The following is a 21817-nucleotide window of genomic DNA, read 5'->3' as shown; positions in this document are numbered from 1 at the left end:
GATTTTCAAGTTGGCGACCTAGTCCTAAGAAAAGTCGTCGGGAACAAAAAGGATCCCAGGGAGGGCAAGCTTGGCCCAAACTGGGAAGGACCCTACAGAGTTACTTCAGTATTAGGCAATGGAGCATATCGGCTTGAGGACAATGAGGGCAAAGCATTGCCCAGACCTTGGAATACTTGTAATTTGAAATTTTTCTATCATTAGATAAACATCATTGTTTGGCCGATATTATCAATAAAGTCTTTTCAGAATCCTTTCAACATGTTCGATTGATAAAATTATGCATGGATGTTTTCGAAGACATATCAAACTCAGGCGAAGTTAAGCCGATATTATTCCTTAATTCACTTGTTGAAATTTGTAGCAATTTACAAGTTGGAATTAAGCTGATTCCTTATCTTCACTTGTTGAAATTTGTAGCAATTTACAAGTTGAAGTTAAGCCGATGTTATTCCTTAATCTACTTGTTGAAATTTGTAGCAATTTACAAGTTGGAATTAAGCTGATTCCTTATCTTCACTTGTTGAAATTTGTAGCAATTTACAAGTTGAAGTTAAGCCGATGTTATTCCTTAATCCACTTGTTGAAATTTGTAGCAATTTACAAGTTGGAATTAAGCTGATTCCTTATCTTCACTTGTTGAAATTTGTAGCAATTTACAAGTTGAAGTTAAGCCGATGTTATTCCTTGATCCACTTGTTGAAATTTGTAGCAATTTACAAGTTGGAATTAAGCTGATTCCTTATCTTCACTTGTTGAAATTTGTAGCAATTTACAAGTTGAAGTTAAGCCGATGTTATTCCTTAATCCACTTGTTGAAATTTGTAGCAATTTACAAGTTGGAATTAAGCTGATTCCTTATCTTCACTTGTTGAAATTTGTAGCAATTTACAAGTTGAAGTTAAGCCGATGTTATTCCTTAATCCACTTGTTGAAATTTGTAGCAATTTACAAGTTGGAATTAAGCTGATTCCTTATCTTCCCTTGTTGAAATTTGTAGCAATTTACAAGACGAAGATAAGCCGAGGTTATTGCTTAAGTTCTCATAGCAATATGTGGGTTGTTTACACCCAAGGGAAGATGCTTAACACTTGTTGAAATTTGTAGCAATTTACAAGTCTATGTTAAGCCGACATATGACCACCCGCTGAGGTATACAGAAAGTTACAGGTTAAAATAAAGGCTAAGTATATTGTTCATTACTTGTTGAAATTTGTAGCAATTTACAAGTAGGTCAGACTAAGATTATCATTTAGTACTTAATTGAGAAGAAGCTTGCAAAGTTTACATTCTGAAATATATGTTCTATACTTGTTGAAATTTATGAAAAGTTTGCAGGATAGTATCTTGCCGAAGTCAAAGTTTTATGGTTATACCCGAGGTATGAAACCCCGAGGAGATTGCACAAAGGAAGCAACATGAGGAAATATGCAAAAATTTCATAAGTACAAGACTATGCAGAAATAGTCAACAGAATATCACAAGATTGGAACATCCAGAGGAAGAACTGTTGCAGTTACATATTGAAGAAACCACGTCGGCCAAAAGAAAGAGTTTTGCATTAATCCAGAAAGTAAAAAGTACAAAGCGCAAAAAACAGAAAAAAAGAAGGAAAAAAGTACAAAGGACAATTTTTTCAAGATTCTTCAGCATCAGCCACTGCAGGGACTGGGACCTCAGATGACTCTGGTGGTACCTCCTCGGCCACTTTCTCCGCTTCTATCTCGGCATCAATCTCAGCGATTGTTGACTCAACACTTCTTTCTACCAAGAGAAGATTGGACGATAGTTGCCCAGTGGCAGTCTCCTTGGGTGCCCCCTCAGCCCCATCACCCTCCTCATCCAAAGTCAAGTCCATAACCTGCTCAGCAGGAGGAGGGGACTTGGCTGCGGCAGCATTCTTGGGTCTTCTCACCAAGGCGTCACCATCATCTTTTTCTTCATCTTCATCAACGGCCTCGGCCTCAGACTCTGATTCACCTTCAGGAGGAGGAGGAGGAAATGGTAACGGAATAGCGTCGGCCTGACGCAATGGCGAGTCAGCAGGAAGGTCAAGCTTCTTTATCAAGGACATCCAACCAAGGGAAAATCCCCTGTTGCATGCCTGCCTGACTTGAAGCTTGTAGTCTTCTGCGACGTCGGCCATACCTTGAGCATAGGCCTTTTCGTCGGCCTCTTTGATTTTGGCCTCTTTGGTAGCCAGAGCTTGCTGGAGTTCTTTCTCCGCTTGGGCCTTCTGAACCTCGGCTTCTCTTTTCTCGGCCTCAGCAACTTTTCTAACAGCCTCAGCAGCTTCGGCCTTCTCAAGAGCTAAAGTTTGAACTTTAGTTGCAGCCTCGGCTTGATCCTCCAATTTTTTCATTTTTGCTTCAAGAGACTTGATCTCTCTCTTCATAGAAGATGCTTCCCTTTTCATATCAACCAACCTTTGACGATTTTCAAAGGATTGCATGGCAAATGAGTGGGCATGCTGAATGGCCTGCAGAAAAGCAGAAATGTGAGACAGTACTCTCAGTGAAGAACAGAAGAAAAAATCACAAGTACAAACAGAAATACTTACTTGAGCAGAGTGTTGGAGCATAAGAGCATAATTTTCATACTCACTAAGCTTGCTATTTCGCTCCAAGTCATTTGGTAGAAGAAGAGCAGTGCTAAGGGCGACAGCAACATTAATGTCGTTAGCACTTTCACTAGCCATGATGGGCCTATCCTCCAGGGATAGATCAGGGGCCCAGGGGACGTCGGGTTTCTTCGAAGCCGAGGTCGTCGCAGACGATGATCTTGGCCGCTTTGATTGTGTAGACCCTGAGGGTTGGCCCTCAGCAGATCTCTTCGTTGAAGTAGAGGCTGATTTTTTGCTTTCTGCTAGTTTCGAAATCGGCAAAGCATCCTCAGCCTCGGCATCTGTAGCCTTGGCCTTAGGCTGAGCCTTTTTTACTCTCTTTGGTTTGGGTGGAAGCATTGACTGCGTTGGTGCGGCTTCGGCGTCAGTTGGAAGGTCGGCAAGAAGGTCTTGGACGACAGGCCTTGGACGAACCATTTCGGCAGTCTTTACGAGCTTTCGTCGGCGTCTACGTTCAGGAATTGGTATTAAGTAGGGGGCCGAAGTTGATGGAAGATCGGCTGGGTCAGATGTGGATTCTTGATCTGTTCGGGATGTAGAAGCAGTTAAGGTTGTGGCTGTGGGTGGAGAAAGACTCTTCTTCCTTTTTCTTGGGACGTCGGGTAAGGTGGATTTGTATGTAGGGATGAAGTTTAGTAATACTGGAGCTTTTCGTTTATGGATTGGAAGGCCAATAAGTGTTTTCAGATCTGTTCCTGGGAAGAAGGATTGACGAAAATTTTTCGGTGGCTGATGAAGATCTGCAAAGAAACGGACGTCAGAAACAAAAAGTATTAAAGTCTTAAATAAAAACAACCAAGTGTTGATTCAGGGCTCTTACTCTTGCCCTCTGTGATTGTTCGAGGAAGAGGGTAGAGGTGGACATCTTTATCTGGGCCAAATTCCCAATTTTCAGAAGCAATGAGAAAATCATCTCCAGCCCCCTTGTTGGAGTCTGGGAGGTCGGCTATAATTTTGTACTGAGTGGATCTCGGCTTAAGGTAATAGACAAAACCCCTATCCTTCAGATCAAGAGGGCACATGGTATAACAGTATTGAAGGTCGGCTAGGGTGATTCTAAGGTTTTCTTGCCTAGCCAAGGCTATAATACCGTTAATTACCCTATAGGAATTGATAGTAAGCTGCATAGGGTTCAGCTTATAGAAGTGGAGAACTTGACGAAAAAGGGGATCAAGTGGAAGCCAAAGTCCACATTCGGTAAAAGCAACTATTGGAAAAGGCATTGTATGGTCTGTGGGCACGATGGTATCATTATCCCCAGCCAGCTTAAGATGAACGTCGGCTGGGATAGAAAATTCTTGCCTAAAGTATTCAAGTTTTGTTGGGGTATTTACCCTATGCCTCCACATACCCATTATGTCGGCTTAAACTAAGAGGAATATGTTTAAGAAGATGGGCGTTTTTCAGGTTTCCCTAAAGATTAAGGGTTCTACAGACAAATCCCAAATCTATGAAGTATGAAGATAAAGATCGAGGGCACAGATCTAGGGCAGACACAAAAAAGAGAAAACAAAGACGAAGTTTCAGATTCAAGAACAGAGGTATAGTTCTCAGAAACAATAGAGATACAGAAACAAATCAAGAACAGCGGCAAAGAGAATGATGAAAAAACATAGAAGTTCAAGGCATAGCCACAAATTCAAGATACAAATATGTTCAAGACCTCGAACAAAGATCAGTAATGGCAACAGACAGACAAAAGCACATAAAGAGAATGGAAGACTTAAAGAAGAGGGTCTTACCAGGACAAATGAAGCCAAAGCAATGCTCGCCGAACCCAGAAGCCGGTTGCAACAGCAAAGAAGGCTTTGCAAGAATGAGGGATTAAAAGCAAATCCAGAAGAGAAATTGAAGCGATGGCAAATTCAAAGAAGAATGAACTTTCAGAGAGAGAAAGAGCAAGAAGACGAAAAAGTGAAGAAGAAATAGAGGCAAAAGAAAAGTTTTGTCAAAAATTTGAAACGGCGGCAAAAATAGGGCAATTATTGCGCCTAGAGCAACGCACGCGTCAGACGGCGCAGACGAAATGAACAGACAGCTTCAGGCGCGTCACTGACACGCTCCAGTAAAGATGAAATACGTAAAAGAAACAGTTAGATATGCATGACAGCTCATGCGCGTGGGAGAGTACGACCGAAGCCTTGTCCTCCGAAGAGAACACGTCGGCTGAAAGTAGATAATCTTGGCTAAATAGTTTTTGAGCCATTACTCAGAAAAGAAGTGACAAAATTTCGGAATAGATTCCATCACCTCAGAATGCCGAGGTAATAGAACCTAGGGGGCAGTTGTGGGGATATATTTTCTGAATACCAACACGTGGCATGGTGACGCCGACGTGTCAGCCGAGGTGCCACGTGCCCTGGTAGTTAAGCCGAGGTAATCTCGGAGAAGCCGAGGTCATCTCCGAAGATATCGGAATCCGAGATAAGGGGCAAGAGTCCTAAGGCAAAGAGGGGACTTAACCAAGATGAGGATAAAGCTCTTAGGGAGTTTATCTTTATCTCTTAAAGAGTCCGGAGTAAACAGTAAATTGGAGTTCATAGAAGTCATACTTCTAGTGGGACTTGGATTGAATATATTATAAAAGAGAGGCACCCCCGTGGGTCTAAGGTATGTAATTTATACTTTGAGTATTCAGTTTAGTACTTGATTATCTTTGAGAGATATACTGACTTGATCGTCGGAGTGCCCCCGGGTGGAAGAACCACCGCCGGAGCTTTTTCTTTCTGTTTCAGGTTGCTTAAGCCATCTATTCTGCTTGTGCTCTCCAGCTGATCACTAGACGGGCAGCGTGGTCGGATTTTCACCCACACAGTAAGATGCCTTCTTCTCTATGTAATCTGCATAGTTCAATTGCAAATTAATTATTCGGAAAAGGTGACAAAGGTCAATAAATTTACAAATAATTACAAATACCGAGACAAATTATGACCAACTCATAGATGAATAACATAATAAATTCCGTAAATAAAAATAAAAATCATACCAAGTAACTTGTCTCCCTGTCCTTACCCACAGCATTCAGAAGAAACTGTTGGAAAAATGGTGTTTTATATGGCTTATTTTGGGCTAATTTTGAGGCTAAATTTGAGTGGACCCCAAACGTCTTTTGGGGTGGGTCCGAAGAGATGACGTGTTCCTTGCTACGTAGCAAGTCACACGGTGAAGACGGGACGTCATAACCATTTATGAGTGAATGGGAAGTTAACGTCGTTTTAGGGTCTAACATTAATTTTTTAGACAAAATTCTTTTGAATTTTTTTAATAAAAATTATTGTGGGAATTTAATTTAAATTTAAATCTAAATTCAAAATTTTGGTTTCCTAATTGGTTTCCTAAAGTTTATAACACTTTAATTTAAACAAATGAAAAAAGTATCCGTTGGACAAAGATTCAAACTGCTGGTATATTACCTTTTATCAAACTATTCAAATAGTTTACTCTAAGAAGCCCAAAGTGGAACAGTTATTTTATACCAAACTGTTTGAAAATTATTATTAAACTATTTGAATAGTTTATTAATAAAGGAAAAAGTACAATTTTTAGGAAACCAAAATTTTGAATTTAAATTTAAATTTTTATTGAATACTGGTGTCATTAACAATTCAGAATATATTTTTGTGGATTTTTTTTTAGAAATTAATTTTGGGTTTTAGAAATTATTTTCTGAGTTTTCATTATTTAAAATTCTGTTTTAGTATTTTAATTATTGAAGTGCTATAGAAATTAAATTATCTGTGTGGAATTAATTTGGTTGAATAAAATTTTATTTTATTTCTAAATTAATTGAAAAATAAAAGTTATATTCTTATTTCTTTTATTTTACAGAATTTAATTTCCTGTGTGGAATTAATTTGGTTGAATAAAATTTTATTTAATTTCCAAATTAATTGAAAAATAAAAGTTATATTCTTATTTCTTTTATTTTACAAGAATTTAATTTCTTGTGTGGAATTAATTTGGTTGAATAAAATTTTAATTTATTTTCAAATTAATTGGAAATAAAAGTTACATTCTTGTTTCTTTTATTTTTTACAGAATTTAATTCTGTGAATTTGGTTTAATTTTCTATGTAGTGTAAATTCTAATTATAATTTTGTTTTATAAATTAGAATTGATGGCTACTGATACTAATGCCCAAACAAGTACTACTGTGGTGGCTGCAATGATGCCAACCCCCTCTCCTGTTGTAACAGTATCAGTAAATCACGGTGAAAAGTCAGAGAAGTTCTCAGGAACTGACTTTAAAAGATGGCAACAGAAAATGTTCTATCTTACAACTCTGAACCTGACTCGTTTCCTCCGTGAAGATGCTCTTATCCTGAAAGAGGATGAAACCGACTGGCAAGTGGTTGCTGCGGTTGATGCTTGGAAACATGCCGATTTCCTTTGCCGGAACTATATCTTGAATGGACTTGAGAAAACATTATGCAACGTCTACAGTCCAATCAAGACAGCAAAGGAACTTTGGGAATCGTTGGAGAAAAAGTACAAAACGGAAGATGCCGGCTTAAAGAAATTTGTGGTTGGCAGATTCTTGGATTTTGTAATGGTTGATTTAAAAACTGTGATCAGCCAAGCTTAAGATTTCCAACTCATTCTGCATGACATTCACGCAGAATGTATGTCTCTCAGTGAATCCTTCCAAGTTGCAGCCTTAATTGAAAAATTACCAAAAGGCTAGAAGGAATTCAAGAACTACCTCAAACACAAGCGCAAAGAAATTTCTATGAACGAATTAATTGTGCGTTTGAGAATTGAGGAGGACAACCGCAATTCTGAAAAGCGGGCTGGTAAGTATCTTTTGGAGTCTAAGGCAAATGTAGTGGAACATACTTCAAAAACCAAGAAACGAAAGTCTTTTGGAGAAAGTTCATCACAAGGCTCTAAAAGGAGAGATAATAAAAAGTACAAGTTTAATGGCAAATGTCACATCTGTGACAAAGAGGGACATCGGGCCAAAGATTGCCGTAGCAAAGGCAAAAGCAAAAGAAGAACAAGCAAGAAGCCTGTTCAAGCCCATATGACCGAAGTGGACAATACTTCCAATGGTGTCGATGACATCAATCTTTCTGCAGTTGTTTCCGAGGCAAATCTTGTCGAAAATCCTAAAGAATGGTGGGTGGACACTGGTGCTACTCGCCATATTTGTGTCGACAAAAAGATGTTCACATCTTATTCTTCAGTGGACAATGGTGAACAACTTTTTATGAGCAACTCCTCAACTTCCAAAGTTGAAGGACAAAGAAAGATTGTACTCAAGATGACATTTGGAAAGGAACTCACACTCAACAATGTGCTGCATGTACCGGACATTCGCAAGAATCTTGTTTCCGGATCTTTGTTGAGTAAGAATGGGTTTAGGCTAGTATTTGAGAGTGATAAATTGTACTTACAAAGAATGGGATGTATGTAGGAAAATGTTACATATCTGATGGCATTTTCAAGTTAAATGTAATGACCGTTGTACCCTCAGTTATTAATAATACTACATCTTCTTCTTACTTGCTCGAGTCTTCAAATTTATGGCATGATAGATTAGGACATGTTAATTATGGATCTTTGCGTAGATTAATTAATATGGAATGTTTACCTAAATTTGACATTGATTCAAATCATAAATGTGAAATTTGTGTTGAGGCAAAATTAACTAAAACTCCTTTTCATTCAATTGAAAGAAGTACGGAACCACTTGAATTAATTCATAGTGACATTTGTGATTTTAAATCAATTCAAACTAGAGGTGAGAAAAAATATTTTATCACTTTTATAGATGACTATACTAGATATAGTTATGTTTATTTAATTCGAACCAAGGATGAAGCTTTGGAAACTTTCATTCAATATAAGAATGAAGTTGAAAATCAACTTGGTAAGAAAATCAAGAAACTTAGAAGTGATAGAGGTGGTGAATATGAATCACCTTTTGGTGAATTTTGTAAAGAACATGGAATAATTCATCAAACCACCGCTCCTTACTCACCTCAGCAAAATGGAATTGCTGAAAGGAAAAATAAGACTTTAAAAGAAATGATGAATGCCATATTAATCAGTTCTGGATTACCTCAGAACTTGTGGGGGGAAGCAATACTTTCTGCTAATTATATACTTAATAAAGTACCCCAAAAGAAAGTGAAACACCTTATGAATTGTGGCATGGAAGAGTACCATCCTACAAATACTTAAAAGTGTGGGAGTGTTTGGCTAAAGTGGCTATTCCTAGTCCTAAAAAGACTAAGATAGGTCCTAAGACCATTGATTGCATTTTCATTGGTTATGCCAAGAATAGTAGTGCATATCGGTTTTTGATTCATAAATCAGAGCATACCGAAATGCATGTAAATACTATTATTGAGTCTCGGAATGCATCATTCTTTGAACATGTATTTCCAAATAAGACAAGACAAGAGACTAGTAACAATAAGAGATCTCATAATGCTATTACTAGTCAGGATCAAGAACATGATCAAGAACAAGAGTTAGATCAAAATGAGGAAGAGGAACCTAGGCGTAGTAAACGTGCTAGAACCTCAAAATCTTTTGGTCCAGATTTCCTAAATTTTTTTGTTAGAAAATGAGCCTTTAACTTTTAAAGAGGCTATGTCCAGTCCGGAAGCTCCTTTATGGAAAGAAGCTGTCAACAGTGAAGTTGAATCCATCTTGCAAAATCACACTTGGGAATTGATGGATTTGCCACCAGGGTGTAAACCTCTTGGGTACAAATGGATTTTCAAAAGGAAAATGAAAGCAGATGGATCAATTGACAAATACAAGGCAAGACTTGTGGTCAAAGGTTTTAGACAAAAAGAAGGTCTTGATTATTTTGACACATACTCACCAGTTACTAGAATAACATCCATTAGAATGCTAATTGCCATTGCATCTTTATACAACCTAGAAATTCATCAAATGGATGTGAAAACCGCTTTCTTAAATGGTGAGTTAAATGAAGAAATTTACATGGAACAACTAGAAGGGTTTTCTGTTCCAGGAAAAGAAAAGAAAGTGTGTAAATTGGTTAAATCATTATACGGTTTAAAACAAGCGCCAAAGCAATGGCATGAGAAATTTGACATGGAAATGATGTCAAATGGATTTAAACTTAATGTGTGTAACAAATGTGTTTATATTAAAAACACAGACAAAGGTTATGTCATTGTATGTCTTTATGTAGATGATATGCTCATCATTTGTAGTAATAATGATATGATTAAAACTACCAAGAAAATGTTGAATAAACATTTTGGCATGAAAGACATGGGCATTGCTGATGTAATTCTTGGTATGAAAATTACCAAAATATCAGAAGGATAGGCTTTGTCACAATCTCATTACATTGAGAAAATACTTGACAAATTTAGCAAATATGATGATCATCTTGCTAGAACACCTGTAGATGTTAATTTGTATCTTTCTAAGAATGTACAGGAAAGTATTTCTCAATTAGAGTATGCCCAAATTATTGGAAGCTTAATGTACTTGATGAACTGCACTCGCCTAGATATATCTTATGCAGTAAGTAAATTAAGTAGATATACGAGTAATCCGGGAGTAGAACACTGGAAAGCAATTATAAGGGTTCTAAGGTATCTCTGATTTACTCGTAATATTGGGTTGAATTATAGTAGATATCCAGCAGTACTTGAAGGATACTGAGATGCAAATTAGATATCGGATACAAGAGACTCAAAGTCCATTAGTGGGTATGTCTTTACTCTTGGTGGGGCAGCTATATCTTGGAAATCTTCCAAACAGACTTGCATTGCTAGGTCTACTATGGAATCTGAATTCATAGCTTTAGACAAAGCAGGGGAAGAGGCAGAATGGCTTCGCCACTTCCTTAAAGATATTCCAATATGGCCAAAACCGGTGCCTGCTATATGCATACATTGTGATAGTCAATCAACTATAAGTAGAGCACAGAGTCATATGTATAACGGTAAATCACGACACATTCGTCGTCGACATAACACCGTGAGACAACTACTCTCTAATGGAATTATTTCCATAGAATATGTTAAGTCTAAAGACAACATAGCGGATCCACTAACCAAAGGGTTAGCAAGAGAGTTAGTTGAGAATTCATCGAGGGGAATGGGACTTAAGCCTATTAAATAAGAGTTACCACAACGACAACCCAACCTAGTTGACTGGAGATCCCAAGATCTAGGCTCAAAGGGACAATCGAGTTGTGATTGACTCAGAAGGATCACCGGGGAGTCTAACTCCTACCCATTTCTTTGATGAAATAGTGATGTCTGCAACGTTTGAAGTTAAGTAAAATTTTAATGATTCTTATATCTAGGTAAACCTAGTGGAGTATGGTAGGATACTCTTCATAAGAATCACCTATGTGAGTGTGAACTGGGCCGGTTCTATGAGATTTGTGAAGGGCTACAATTCTCTAGAGCACTCATAAAAGACCAGGTTGTTTAAGGCCAAAATGAACACAATAGTGAGAACTAAACTGTGTCTGGGAATATACCGTGTGAGTTCTATTGTCTTGGTTTACACAAACGGCTGAATAGTTTAAGACATCATGTTCACTAGTTAGCTAGTAAATCCGATAGTGTCTCACAAGGGAAGGTTCAAAGCCAAAAGCTACCTATCCTTTGCAGAATATTTCCAATTTCTGTACTCTCTGTAATAGATCATGTTGTTGCATTTTCTCTCCGTCAAATTCCATTCATGTGGGGGATTGTTGGAAAAATGGTGTTTTATATGGCTTATTTTGGGCCAACTTTGAGGCTAAATTTGAGTGGGCCCCAAACGTCTTTTGGGGTGAGTCCGAATAGGTGACATGTTCCTTGCCGCGTGGCAAGTCACACGGTGAAGACGGGACGTCAAAACCATTTATGAGTGAATGGGAAGTTAACGTCGTTTTAGGGTCTAACATTAATTTTTTAGATAAAATTCTTTTGAATTTTTTCAATAAAAATTATTGTGGGAATTTAATTTAAATTTAAATCTAAATTCAAAATTTTAGTTTCCTAAGTGGTTTCCTAAAGTTTATAATTTAAATTTAAATTTAAATTCAAAATTTTGGTTTCCTAAAAATTGTACCTTTTCCTTTATTAATAAACTATTCAAATAATTTAATAATAATTTTCAAACAGGTTGGTATAAAACAACTGTTCCACTTTGGGCTTCTTAGAGTAAACTATTTGAATAGTTTGATAAAATGTAATATATCAGCAGTTTGAATCTTTGTCCAACGGATACTTTTTTCATTTGTTTAAATTAAAGTGTTGGTTGTGCAACGGTCCGAAATTGTTTGGTTACTAAACAGGTTGCACCTGTTCGGGCCGTTTTATAGACACCTTTTTGTGCCTATATATAGATCCATTTTCCTGCAGTCCAAGTAATCTGAAAATCAGTCTGCTCTTGGCCTTTTTTGTCCAGATTTTGCTCTGCTGCATTTATTCTTCATATATTAGATTTAGATTAAATAATCAGAGAGTTAGAACACAGGTTTGGTTCGCAGAACAAATTGTTTGGAGTGCTATTACAATTTGTGAAGATCATTGTATCCTGGGAGATAGACGCCACTCAACCGTAAGCACCGTAGCGGGGCGAATCTGTCTTAAGGACAGAGTGTCACACACTCGACTTGGTCTTTTATTTTTAATTCGATTCGATAAATAAATTCGATATGTTATTTATTTATTTTGTTTGATTTAATTTCAATTTATTTTATTTACACAGAAGATTGTTTCAACAGAAACAGCAATAACAGCAACTTTCCCACACTTCTCTTTAAAGAAAGGGAAAAGAGCAGCACAAGCAATAATTTGACCTTCTCTCTCCACAACAATGAATGAATCCAATACTTCAAGCAGCTAAAGGACAAGTGAAAAGCAGAGTAAGTTTTAGGGTTACCTGGCGGTTGAGCAAAAATTAATATATCAAATCAAACATAAAAAAGAGCACGAGCACAAACCTCTTCATTGGTCCTTCTGACCATGTACCAGATTCTTCTAAAGGATGTGTAATTTGCTTTATTTCTGGAATGTCTGTCACCCTAGCCATCCGTTTTCCTTCATATAGATCACTGAGGAGTGAAAATGGACAAGTAGAGCAAATGTTAGTGAAAATCTTGATGCTGGCAGCATAGCAAATGGATCTTACTCTTTTTTGTCTAAGACTTATATTTCTTATTCAAAATAACAGCTTATAGGCCTTAAAGAATCTCACTCATGTGACTGGATACAAGAATTAAAATATGATTTAATGATGCATAACGACTTTTGGATCCCATTAGGGTTCAGAATGCTCTCACTCAATGCAGTTCACATGTAATTGTTTTGCTAATCTACCATTTCAGTTAATGTGCTTTCATTTTATTGTATTAGTACTGTTCATTTGTCCCCATTGTCACTAGGCGTGTATGTGGTTTAATTAGGTTTGAGGAAAAATATATCAAATCAAAATTTTCAATTTTGTTTGTTGATGTAACTAAAAGTGATTGCATACTACGGTTAATTTATTTTATCAGTTTAATATAACGAGAGATTTGGTTTCAAAATTGATTAATTGTTTGAATATCAGCAATTAAAAACAGTATTATTATTATTTAGACTTGTTTTGGGAATTAGAAAAAAAAAAGCTACTTTATTAACTTTTTTTGAAAAAATAAAGAGGTGATCTAACCTAAATAAGTCAACAGGTCAATGAATTGGCTTTAGTTGGCAAATTTTTTTGGTTAACAAGTTAAATCTCCAAGTCTATCTTTTGCCGATTTCAGAATCAATTACCTAATGTCGGTTTAACCAGAGTAGGACGAGGGGCAAATCTCAAGTGTGGGCACTGACTATACAAGGCACACACCATTTACGTCACGAAGTGCAGCTGCTAGGATTTGACCCCACATTCAAGCTCTGAATACGATTCGTCCAGCACTTTGAGGGCTGTCTTAAAACCACTGCACTAAATATCTGAGAGTTAGCCCCGAAAAATATAGAATCTGTGACCTTAGGACTTATGACTTAAAGTCTTACCAAAGTGTCATAATCTGTTGAGTTTTAGTTGGCAAATTGAAGTTCCCTTCAAATCAAACTTGACTTTTCATGTGAGTTTGCCTTAAATTGACCACGTGTCCATTAACTATGTATTGAGAAGCTATTTGGTGATTCTGAAATTGATATTTGAAATGTGTTATAATTAGCAGATAGAGTGGGATTCATGATTTATATTGAGAGATTGAGAAATAGGAAATCGATATGATAATTTGTGTTTGCACAAATGTGTTATAATTAATAAATAAAAAAAAATTACAATTTTATATTAAATAACTAAAAAACAAGCAAGGATTATGATGATTTATAATTGTTCAGCGAAATAATTTTTCCCACGTATTGGCTGAGCTTTGAAAGGACGTCATTGCTCTCTCCCAAACCTCTTGTTCTAATACTTTATTCTCAAGCCAATTATGTTTTTTGAACAGATTCTCAAGCCAATTTGACATGGCACTCTTACCACGTAATGGCTGACCTTTGCACAAGCACAAGGACATAATTGCCCTCCCCCCAAACCTGTTGTTCAACCCATTATTTTCAGCAACGATAGGGCATTTTCCACAAATATCAAAAACCTTGACTCACTCAAGGTTGAACCATTTTCTACTCTTTCCAATATTAGTAATCAAATCACATAATTAATTACATAAAATAATATAAAAGATAAATTATACTTAAGATTGTTTTGAAAAATAGGTTAAAAACTAATTTTTTTTAACTTTTTTTAAAATATATATATATATATATATATAAAATAGAGAGGTGATGTGACTCAAAATAAGTTAAAAGTTGAAAAATGACTTTTAGTCAAGTGTCTAAAACAGGCCTTAATCTTCTTCAACTATTTTGTGGGTGTTTAGGAAGTGAGTTTTTTTGTTAGTTTTTTTAGTTGTAAGATATTATTGGAGAATTTTTTTTTTGTGTTTGAGAAGATAGTTCGGTTTTTTTGTGGTTGGATGTAATATTTGTGAGAGAAAAAGTAAAATGATTATGGGGTTTGATGTGATATTTTGTTTGGATTTGTTTTTTTTAAATTTGTAAAACATTTATCTTGTAGTGAAAAAAATAAAAATAAAAACCCAAAAACCAAGTTGCCAAACACCGCCGACACTTCAATTTTTATATTTTGGTATTCAATCTAATGAATCGATTAATTTAGAGACTAATCCCACTACATATTAATAAGAGATACATTTAAAGTCAGAACAAAATTCCGTTTGAACCGATTCCATAAAATTATTTACACAAAAAAATTTAAAATTAAAATCATGAAAGAGCACTCCTCATAATTTAAAATGACTTTTTTGCTAAAATATGAGATAAAAAAATTAGTATATTTAGAATGACTTTTTGATTTTTTTATAAAATGATATGTAAAACGTAAAGAGAAAAAGATCTTTAATCTTTTAATATAGAGTGTTGACTTTTTAAATTTTTTTATGTAACTTTTTGACTTCTAAACTAAAACAGTGAGTTGCCAAACGAGACCTTACATCTGTTTGTCAACCATACATTTTAGCTAAAAAGTTAAAAAATCACTATAAATTATCATATCATTCTTTTTATTTTTCTCATATTTTTTTATAAAATGTCAAAAATTATTAAAATAACATGTTTGTAAACGAAGCGTACATCATACCTTAATCACCTACATACTTGAGGTTTATGTGATTCATTTTATATCCACAAACTTCTTGATATTATAAGGGCAAATTACATATACTTCTCTCGAGATTTTGTCAATTTACAAATTTTTTCTAAAGTTTCAAAAATTACAAATACCCCCTGAGGTTTATATTTTCATAACAAATTGTCCCCTGATGTTTATATTTTCATAACAATTTATCTCCTAATTTATTATGTAAATAGTACCTTCAGAGGATATTTGTAATTTTTCAAACTTCAAGAATATTTATAATTTTGCTAAATCTTGAAGGGTACATGTACCTTGCCCATATTATAAATATGAGGACATTGGATCACTCTAGAAACCCAGAAAAACCCAATAAGATCTCTCCTTCAAATATTTCCACTCTTATTAGTGCAACTCCACCATGACCATGGAAAACCCATCTCAATCTCTTCCACTGGATGGCCGTGTCGCAATAGTAACCGGAGGATCTAGAGGCATGGGCCGTGCCATCACACTCCATCTCCGATCCCTCGGCGCAAAACTCGTCATCAATTACTCTTCAAACGCCAACCAAGCCGACCTCTTAGCATCCGAGCTCAATTCCTCGTCTCACCCCGTAGCCATAGCAGTCCGAGCAGATGTCTCCGACCCAGATCAAGTCAAAGCCCTGTTCGATCGAGCAGAGCAAGAATTCAATTGCCCACCTCACATCCTCGTCAACTGCGCAGGAATTTTAGATCCAAAATACCCATCAGTAGCCAATACAACAGTAGAGGATTGGGATTCGACATTCAATGTCAACACCAAAGGGGCGTTCCTGTGCTGCAGAGAGGCTGCTGATCGATTGAAGAGAGGCGGAGGAGGGAGAATCATAATGATAACGTCATCGCTTGTTGGGAATTTGTTGCCCGGGTATGGGGCTTATGCGGCGTCGAAGGCGGCGGTGGAGACGATGACGAAGATCGTGGCGAAGGAGTTGAAGGGTACCGGCATAACTGCCAATTGCGTTGCGCCTGGACCTGTTGCGACGGAGCTGTTTTACGCGGGAAAAACAGAGGAGACGGTGAAGAGGTTGGCTGATGCTTGCCCTCTGGGTCGACTTGGTGAGCCCAATGATGTATCTCAGCTTGTTGGCTTCTTGGCTGGTGATGCTGGGGAGTGGATCAATGGCCAAGTCATTCGTGCCAATGGTGGATTTGTAATTTAGTTCTTCTCTATACTTCTTTATCTTTTATTGGTTTTTTATTGATGTTTTTCCTTTTCTTATCTATCAAGTGGATGAATTGGGCAAGAAATTTCTTTTTTTAATTTAAAGTGTTGTTGATTTTGTTGTAATTTTGGATTTGAAATCTAGTGCATGGTGTTTGTTATTGTTTAAGTGTTGGAATTAGCACCTCAAATGAACTGAGTTTAGTTGAGTTTCGTTCCGTTTCTAATGTTTGAGTTGGGTTCATAAAGAATCAGTCGGCCTCGAGCTTGATTGGTCAAATATTTAAAAAAAATGAGCCTAGCTCAAGCTAATTCAATTACATAAATGAGTCCAAGTTGAACTTAGAAAAAAAAAAAAAAAAAAAAAAAAAAGCAAACAAACTTAAATTACAACCCCGTTACAGACCCCCAATGAAACAGGACCCCAGGACCCCCACTGAGCTGGCAGCTGATGTGGAAGAAGGGTGCCTACACGTACGCAACAGTGAAAAAGAAGAAGATGGATATAGCGGGAGCCCAAATCCAAAATCATCTTCTCTTGTCTGTCGCCGCCATAGCTCTCCGCCACCAAAGCTAACATTATCTCGACCTACAGATCCATCGGTATTCAATTTTGTCCACCCAAACTCTGGCTTTTCCCATGTATACAATCCAAATGATCTTGCGATTGAGGCAGATGTAATCTTCGGCTGCATCTCTGTCTGTCGTTGTCCTCAATCTTTGGCTGCGTGTCTGTGTCTTGCTCTTCGTCTCTGCCTCTGTCTCTGTCTCGCACATACTATGGATCGGTAGTTTATGAGGTAAACCTTTTTCCCCAGCTCTCCAAGTAAGAAATCAGTAGTAGTAGTTAAACAAAACATGACTTCCTATAGCAGTTTATGAGGTAAAAAATCAATTTCATTAACTTCCTACAAGATTTCCCTAAAATATCAGTTCTATATATAACTATCCCCCAACCCCAAGTGACTCAATTTGGACATTCCCTAAAAATCAATTTGAACAAATATTATGTGATAAGGGGTTGGGGATAGTCACATAATCTCAAATTTGAATACGGTCACTTGGAGTTGAAGATAAATTTGCTGATATTTGTTCATACACTTTGGAGATAGTCACATAATATTTGTTGACATCAGTCCCATTTTTTAATATTTGTTCCAATCAGTATTTGTCCTCAATTTGGGTATTGTGTTAGGGAACTGATTCATTGTGTTTGTTTAGACATTGTGTTATATAATCATTCTGAAATCATTTAATTATTATTTCATTATGCAAAGTGGAAGAGTGGAGGTTGATTCCAATGTTGGTGACAATCCTTCAGTAAATGAGGGTGAAGAAGTTGAAGAACCTAAGAAAGGTATGTATTTTAGCTCAAAGGAAGAAGTGTACACATTTTATGGCAAATATGCTAAGCATGTTGGATTTTCTATAGCTCATAGATAAAAACATTTTGGAGATGATAGACAATTAAAAAACTTTGCAATTGAATGTTTTTGAGCGGGAGAGAGAAAAAAGAAATCAGAAGTCAACCCTCTAAAACCATCTTTGTCCACAAATTGGTTGCAAAGTAAGGGTACGAGGTAGTGTACAAAAGGATAAGAGATATAAACTAATCACAGTTAACCTTGAGCATAATTAAGATTTGATTCCCACCGGCTCACATAATTTTGCAATAAATAAGAAAATTCTTACTCCTGTGAAGAGAAGATTAGAAATTAATGATCAAGTAGGGATTGGGGTGTCTAGGAACTTTCATTCAATAGCTGAATTCAATAGTTTCCCTGTATTTAACATTTTCCTTGTATTCAACAATATCTATTCAATAGTTTCCCTGTCAAGGTTTTAAAAAGCGGCCGCAATCGTTACGTAACGGTTTTGGCGGTTACCACCACCCGCTACGGCTGCTTTTGCAGTGTGATTGAGATTCACAGGTGTGTCAGCCGTAGCGGTCGTGACGGTGCCGTAACAGTCGTAACGGCCTGTTACGCACCGTTACGTAACGGTTCCAAACTGTTTCTTTCGAAAAAACACAAAAAAAAAAGCTGAAAATGGGGGAAGAGGGATAAAGAGAAGAGGGAAAATAAAAGAGAGAAAATGGAGGAGCAAGAGATAGAGAAAGAAGAGGGAAGCTTAAGAACATGTTATTGATTTGTTGAAGCTGTAAGACCTATGTTATTCTATTCAACTGCTATCACTCAACCATTTTGTTTGTGTGTGTCTATTTATATATTGTTTGAAAATAATAATAATAATAATAATAATAAGTGTGGTCATTAACTATTTAGTTTGGTTAAAATATGTTTATATATATATTTAGGCTCTTATTTATTCTCTTACTTTTGTCATTGTTTATCTTATATATAATAGTTAGTGATTGATTTTTTGTATAATATAAAGTCATTAATTATTAAAATAAAATATAAAAAACTAAGTTTATAGTGATTTAAAAATATGAAATATATTGGATCATACTTAAAAATTTACAAAAATTGATCAATATTTATTTTTAACCAAATAAATATGATCGTGGAAAAAAAATATGCGTATCGATAAGTTTTTTTTCAAATTGTGCGAAAAATGAAAAAATTCACGGTTCCAGTTACCGCAACCGTTACACTACGGCCTTTACACCCCGTAACCGCAACCGCGCCACTGCCACCGTTACGACGACCGCAACCGCTTTCAGAACCTTGTTCCCTGTATTCAACTATGTGTATGCAACATTTTTCTTGTATTTAACAATATCTATTCAATGAGTATTCAAAAAAGTATACAAGTTTAAATAAGTCATTTTCTATTCCACTCACAACAAAACAGGTACAATAATTAGGTTTCAATACATAACAAAACATAACTTCCTCCAAAACATCACAGAACCATACAAGAGTATTCACTGTACTTCTACTTGTATATTTACGTCTACTTCTACTTCTAACTTGCACATATATATATATATATATATAAACTTTTGCATCTTTGTGCTATGAATTCGAAGTTGTTCCGTCATAGCTCGAAGTTGTTTCGTGATACATCGAACTTGTTCGCCGACAGTTGGCACTTCTCTTGGAATTTCATGACCCTTACATTCTGAATTCATAGGCAAGCACCATCCAACAAAACCACCAAAATCATTACAAGAATAGAATAACTTGTTTTTGTTTCGATCGGTCTTAGAAATTCGAGTAGTGACCTTTTTATTACATCTCCAACAATTGTTGTTGACGTATGTCAACCGATTTGAGTTACTACCATTAACACTTGAACTTAACATCTGCAAAAAAGGAGAAATAGCAAGTTATAAAGATTAATAAACTGCTGTAGTAAGTTAATAAACTGCTGCAAGTTATAAAGGTTAACACTAGCCACTTTTCAAATTGAGGTTAACACTAGCCACTGCTATTAGCTGATGAAGGGTTAAATTTTATTAAAACTCTAAAGAGTTATGAAAAAATAATACTATGACAAATTTATATGACAAAGGTTAACACTAGCCACAAGTTATAAATAATCTAAAAGGCTAAATTTATATAACAAAGGTTTTGATTCACATGATTGATTTTTTTATGACAAAGGTTAACACTAGCCACAAGGCTAAATAATTGATTGATTTATTTATTTATTTATAACAATTTATATACTTATGGATTTCGTTGTATCACTTGTTTGTTTATGTTGAAAATTAGTTAATCTTAACTCACAAATTTTATATACAGTACATGTAACAATTCCTCTTCAAATCACAATTTTCATTCACATGATACTGTTTCAACAATTCCTCTTCCCTGTATTCAACAATTTTCCCTGTATTCAACAATTTTATGGATTCCATTTTCCCTGTATTCAATCATCAGACTTCAAGAAAGCAGAAACTCACTTGATACTGTTTTAATTCAAGGAAAGATTGTGGTCTGTACCATGGGGAGCTGTGATGATAAAGCAACTATGGGAAGTGTTATAAGTAATGGAGGTGGAGTTAGGATAATAGTTGTTGATCCAAATGATGTGAAGTCTACAGAAATTTATGACATCCCTCACTTTGTGATTACTCCCAATGAAGCAAAAATGCTTTAAGAATACCTAATTTCAGCCAGGTAAGTTTGATATAAATAAATATATGTTAATTTCAATCCTTTGGTTTGATGCTCAGATAAACCTCTAAGTTACATATATGTCAACTTCAATCCTAAAAATGAGGTACCTGTCTATCTATGCTTACATATCTATGCTTACATATATGCTCAGATAACCCAAGTCTATCTATGTTAACAATGAGATGAATGGATTGGTTTTTCACAACCTATCAAAAAAATTAAAACTATAATTTCCTACAAATAATTATAGCTGGAATCAGTGTTCATAATGTGAGAGGGAAAGACATACAGATTGAGTTGGGTTAGGACTTTTTGATTTGGTTGAGGAATTTCATCGGACATGTGGTAGGCAAGGTAAAACTCCAAATCAAAAGGCCAATCTGATAAACAAATCAAAAGTCCAAACTTAATTCCCAAATCAACAGCCCTAAATCCAAACATTCAACCCAATTTTTTACTCAACATACGCAGATACATATATACACAGCCCTAAGTACATATACATAGAGATATATATAAGCAGATATATATATATGTACATGGATATATATATACACCCACCCAGATAGATATATATATATATATATATATAAGCGGCTATACGTCTTAATCGTACTTCGTCGGATGAGAGGGAACGAGAGACAGTCTGAGTCGGGAGTTAGGAGGTTTACCTCTTAATTGTCCTTGGTCGGATGAGAGGAAAACAGAGACCGAGAGAATCGAGAGTCCAATGTCGGGAGTCCGGCATCAAAGTCAAGAGAAGGAGGGAGTCGGGCATCGGTGTAAATGGAAGGAGTTGTCGCCCTCTCGATCGTTGGAGTCAAGGTTTTAGAGGAAGAGGCAGAGAGATCTGTTAGTGTTTGGGGGAGATTTTGAATTCTCAAGTGGGGTCTATGACACACGTGCATATAACGCGACTATCCATATCAGCTGGGGGTGCGTGGGGGTCAGCCAGAGTGGGGATCCGGAACATTTTCCTTAAATTAATATATATATATATATATATATATGAAGAGAAGAACCTTTTGAGAGAAGCAAAACCCCACTTCATTCAATTCTTTATGAGCATGGGACGGGACAGAAATTGTCATCCCTACTCCTTCGTCATTTGCCCTACAATATTTAATCACAGTTTGACCATTAGACATTGAAATGGATGCCCTGCTCATAGCAAGGGAGGCATAAATGTACAAGGTGAAAGAGTATACATTAAAAAAAATAAAAATAAAAACTGGACTTGAAGTCC

At 36.1% G+C, this 21817-nt stretch overlaps 1 protein-coding gene and 1 long non-coding RNA gene across 2 annotated transcripts; both read left to right on the top strand.

The window, feature by feature from the left end:
• The first annotated feature begins 12001 nt into the window (after nt 1-12001).
• On the top strand, nt 12002-12765 carry LOC145802117 (uncharacterized). The gene is made up of 2 exons (XR_014344470.1): nt 12002-12178; nt 12329-12765. It is a non-coding gene; the product is annotated as an uncharacterized LOC145802117 (long non-coding RNA).
• Nucleotides 12766-15329: 2564 nt separating this feature from the next.
• On the top strand, nt 15330-16649 carry LOC114300386 (NADPH-dependent aldehyde reductase-like protein, chloroplastic). Its single transcript, XM_028245264.2, has one exon. It carries the CDS (start codon nt 15693-15695, stop codon nt 16476-16478), a length of 786 nt encoding a protein of 261 aa, XP_028101065.2. The 5' UTR covers nt 15330-15692; the 3' UTR covers nt 16479-16649.
• Nucleotides 16650-21817: the final 5168 nt, after the last annotated feature.

The sequence above is a fragment of the Camellia sinensis genome, chromosome 1 (assembly GCF_055761805.1).
Source record: "Camellia sinensis isolate YWXY chromosome 1, ASM5576180v1, whole genome shotgun sequence".
Classification (NCBI taxonomy): domain Eukaryota; kingdom Viridiplantae; phylum Streptophyta; class Magnoliopsida; order Ericales; family Theaceae; genus Camellia; species Camellia sinensis.
Note: the sequence above shows the minus strand (reverse complement) of the source record. Positions and strands in the feature narration are given on the sequence as shown.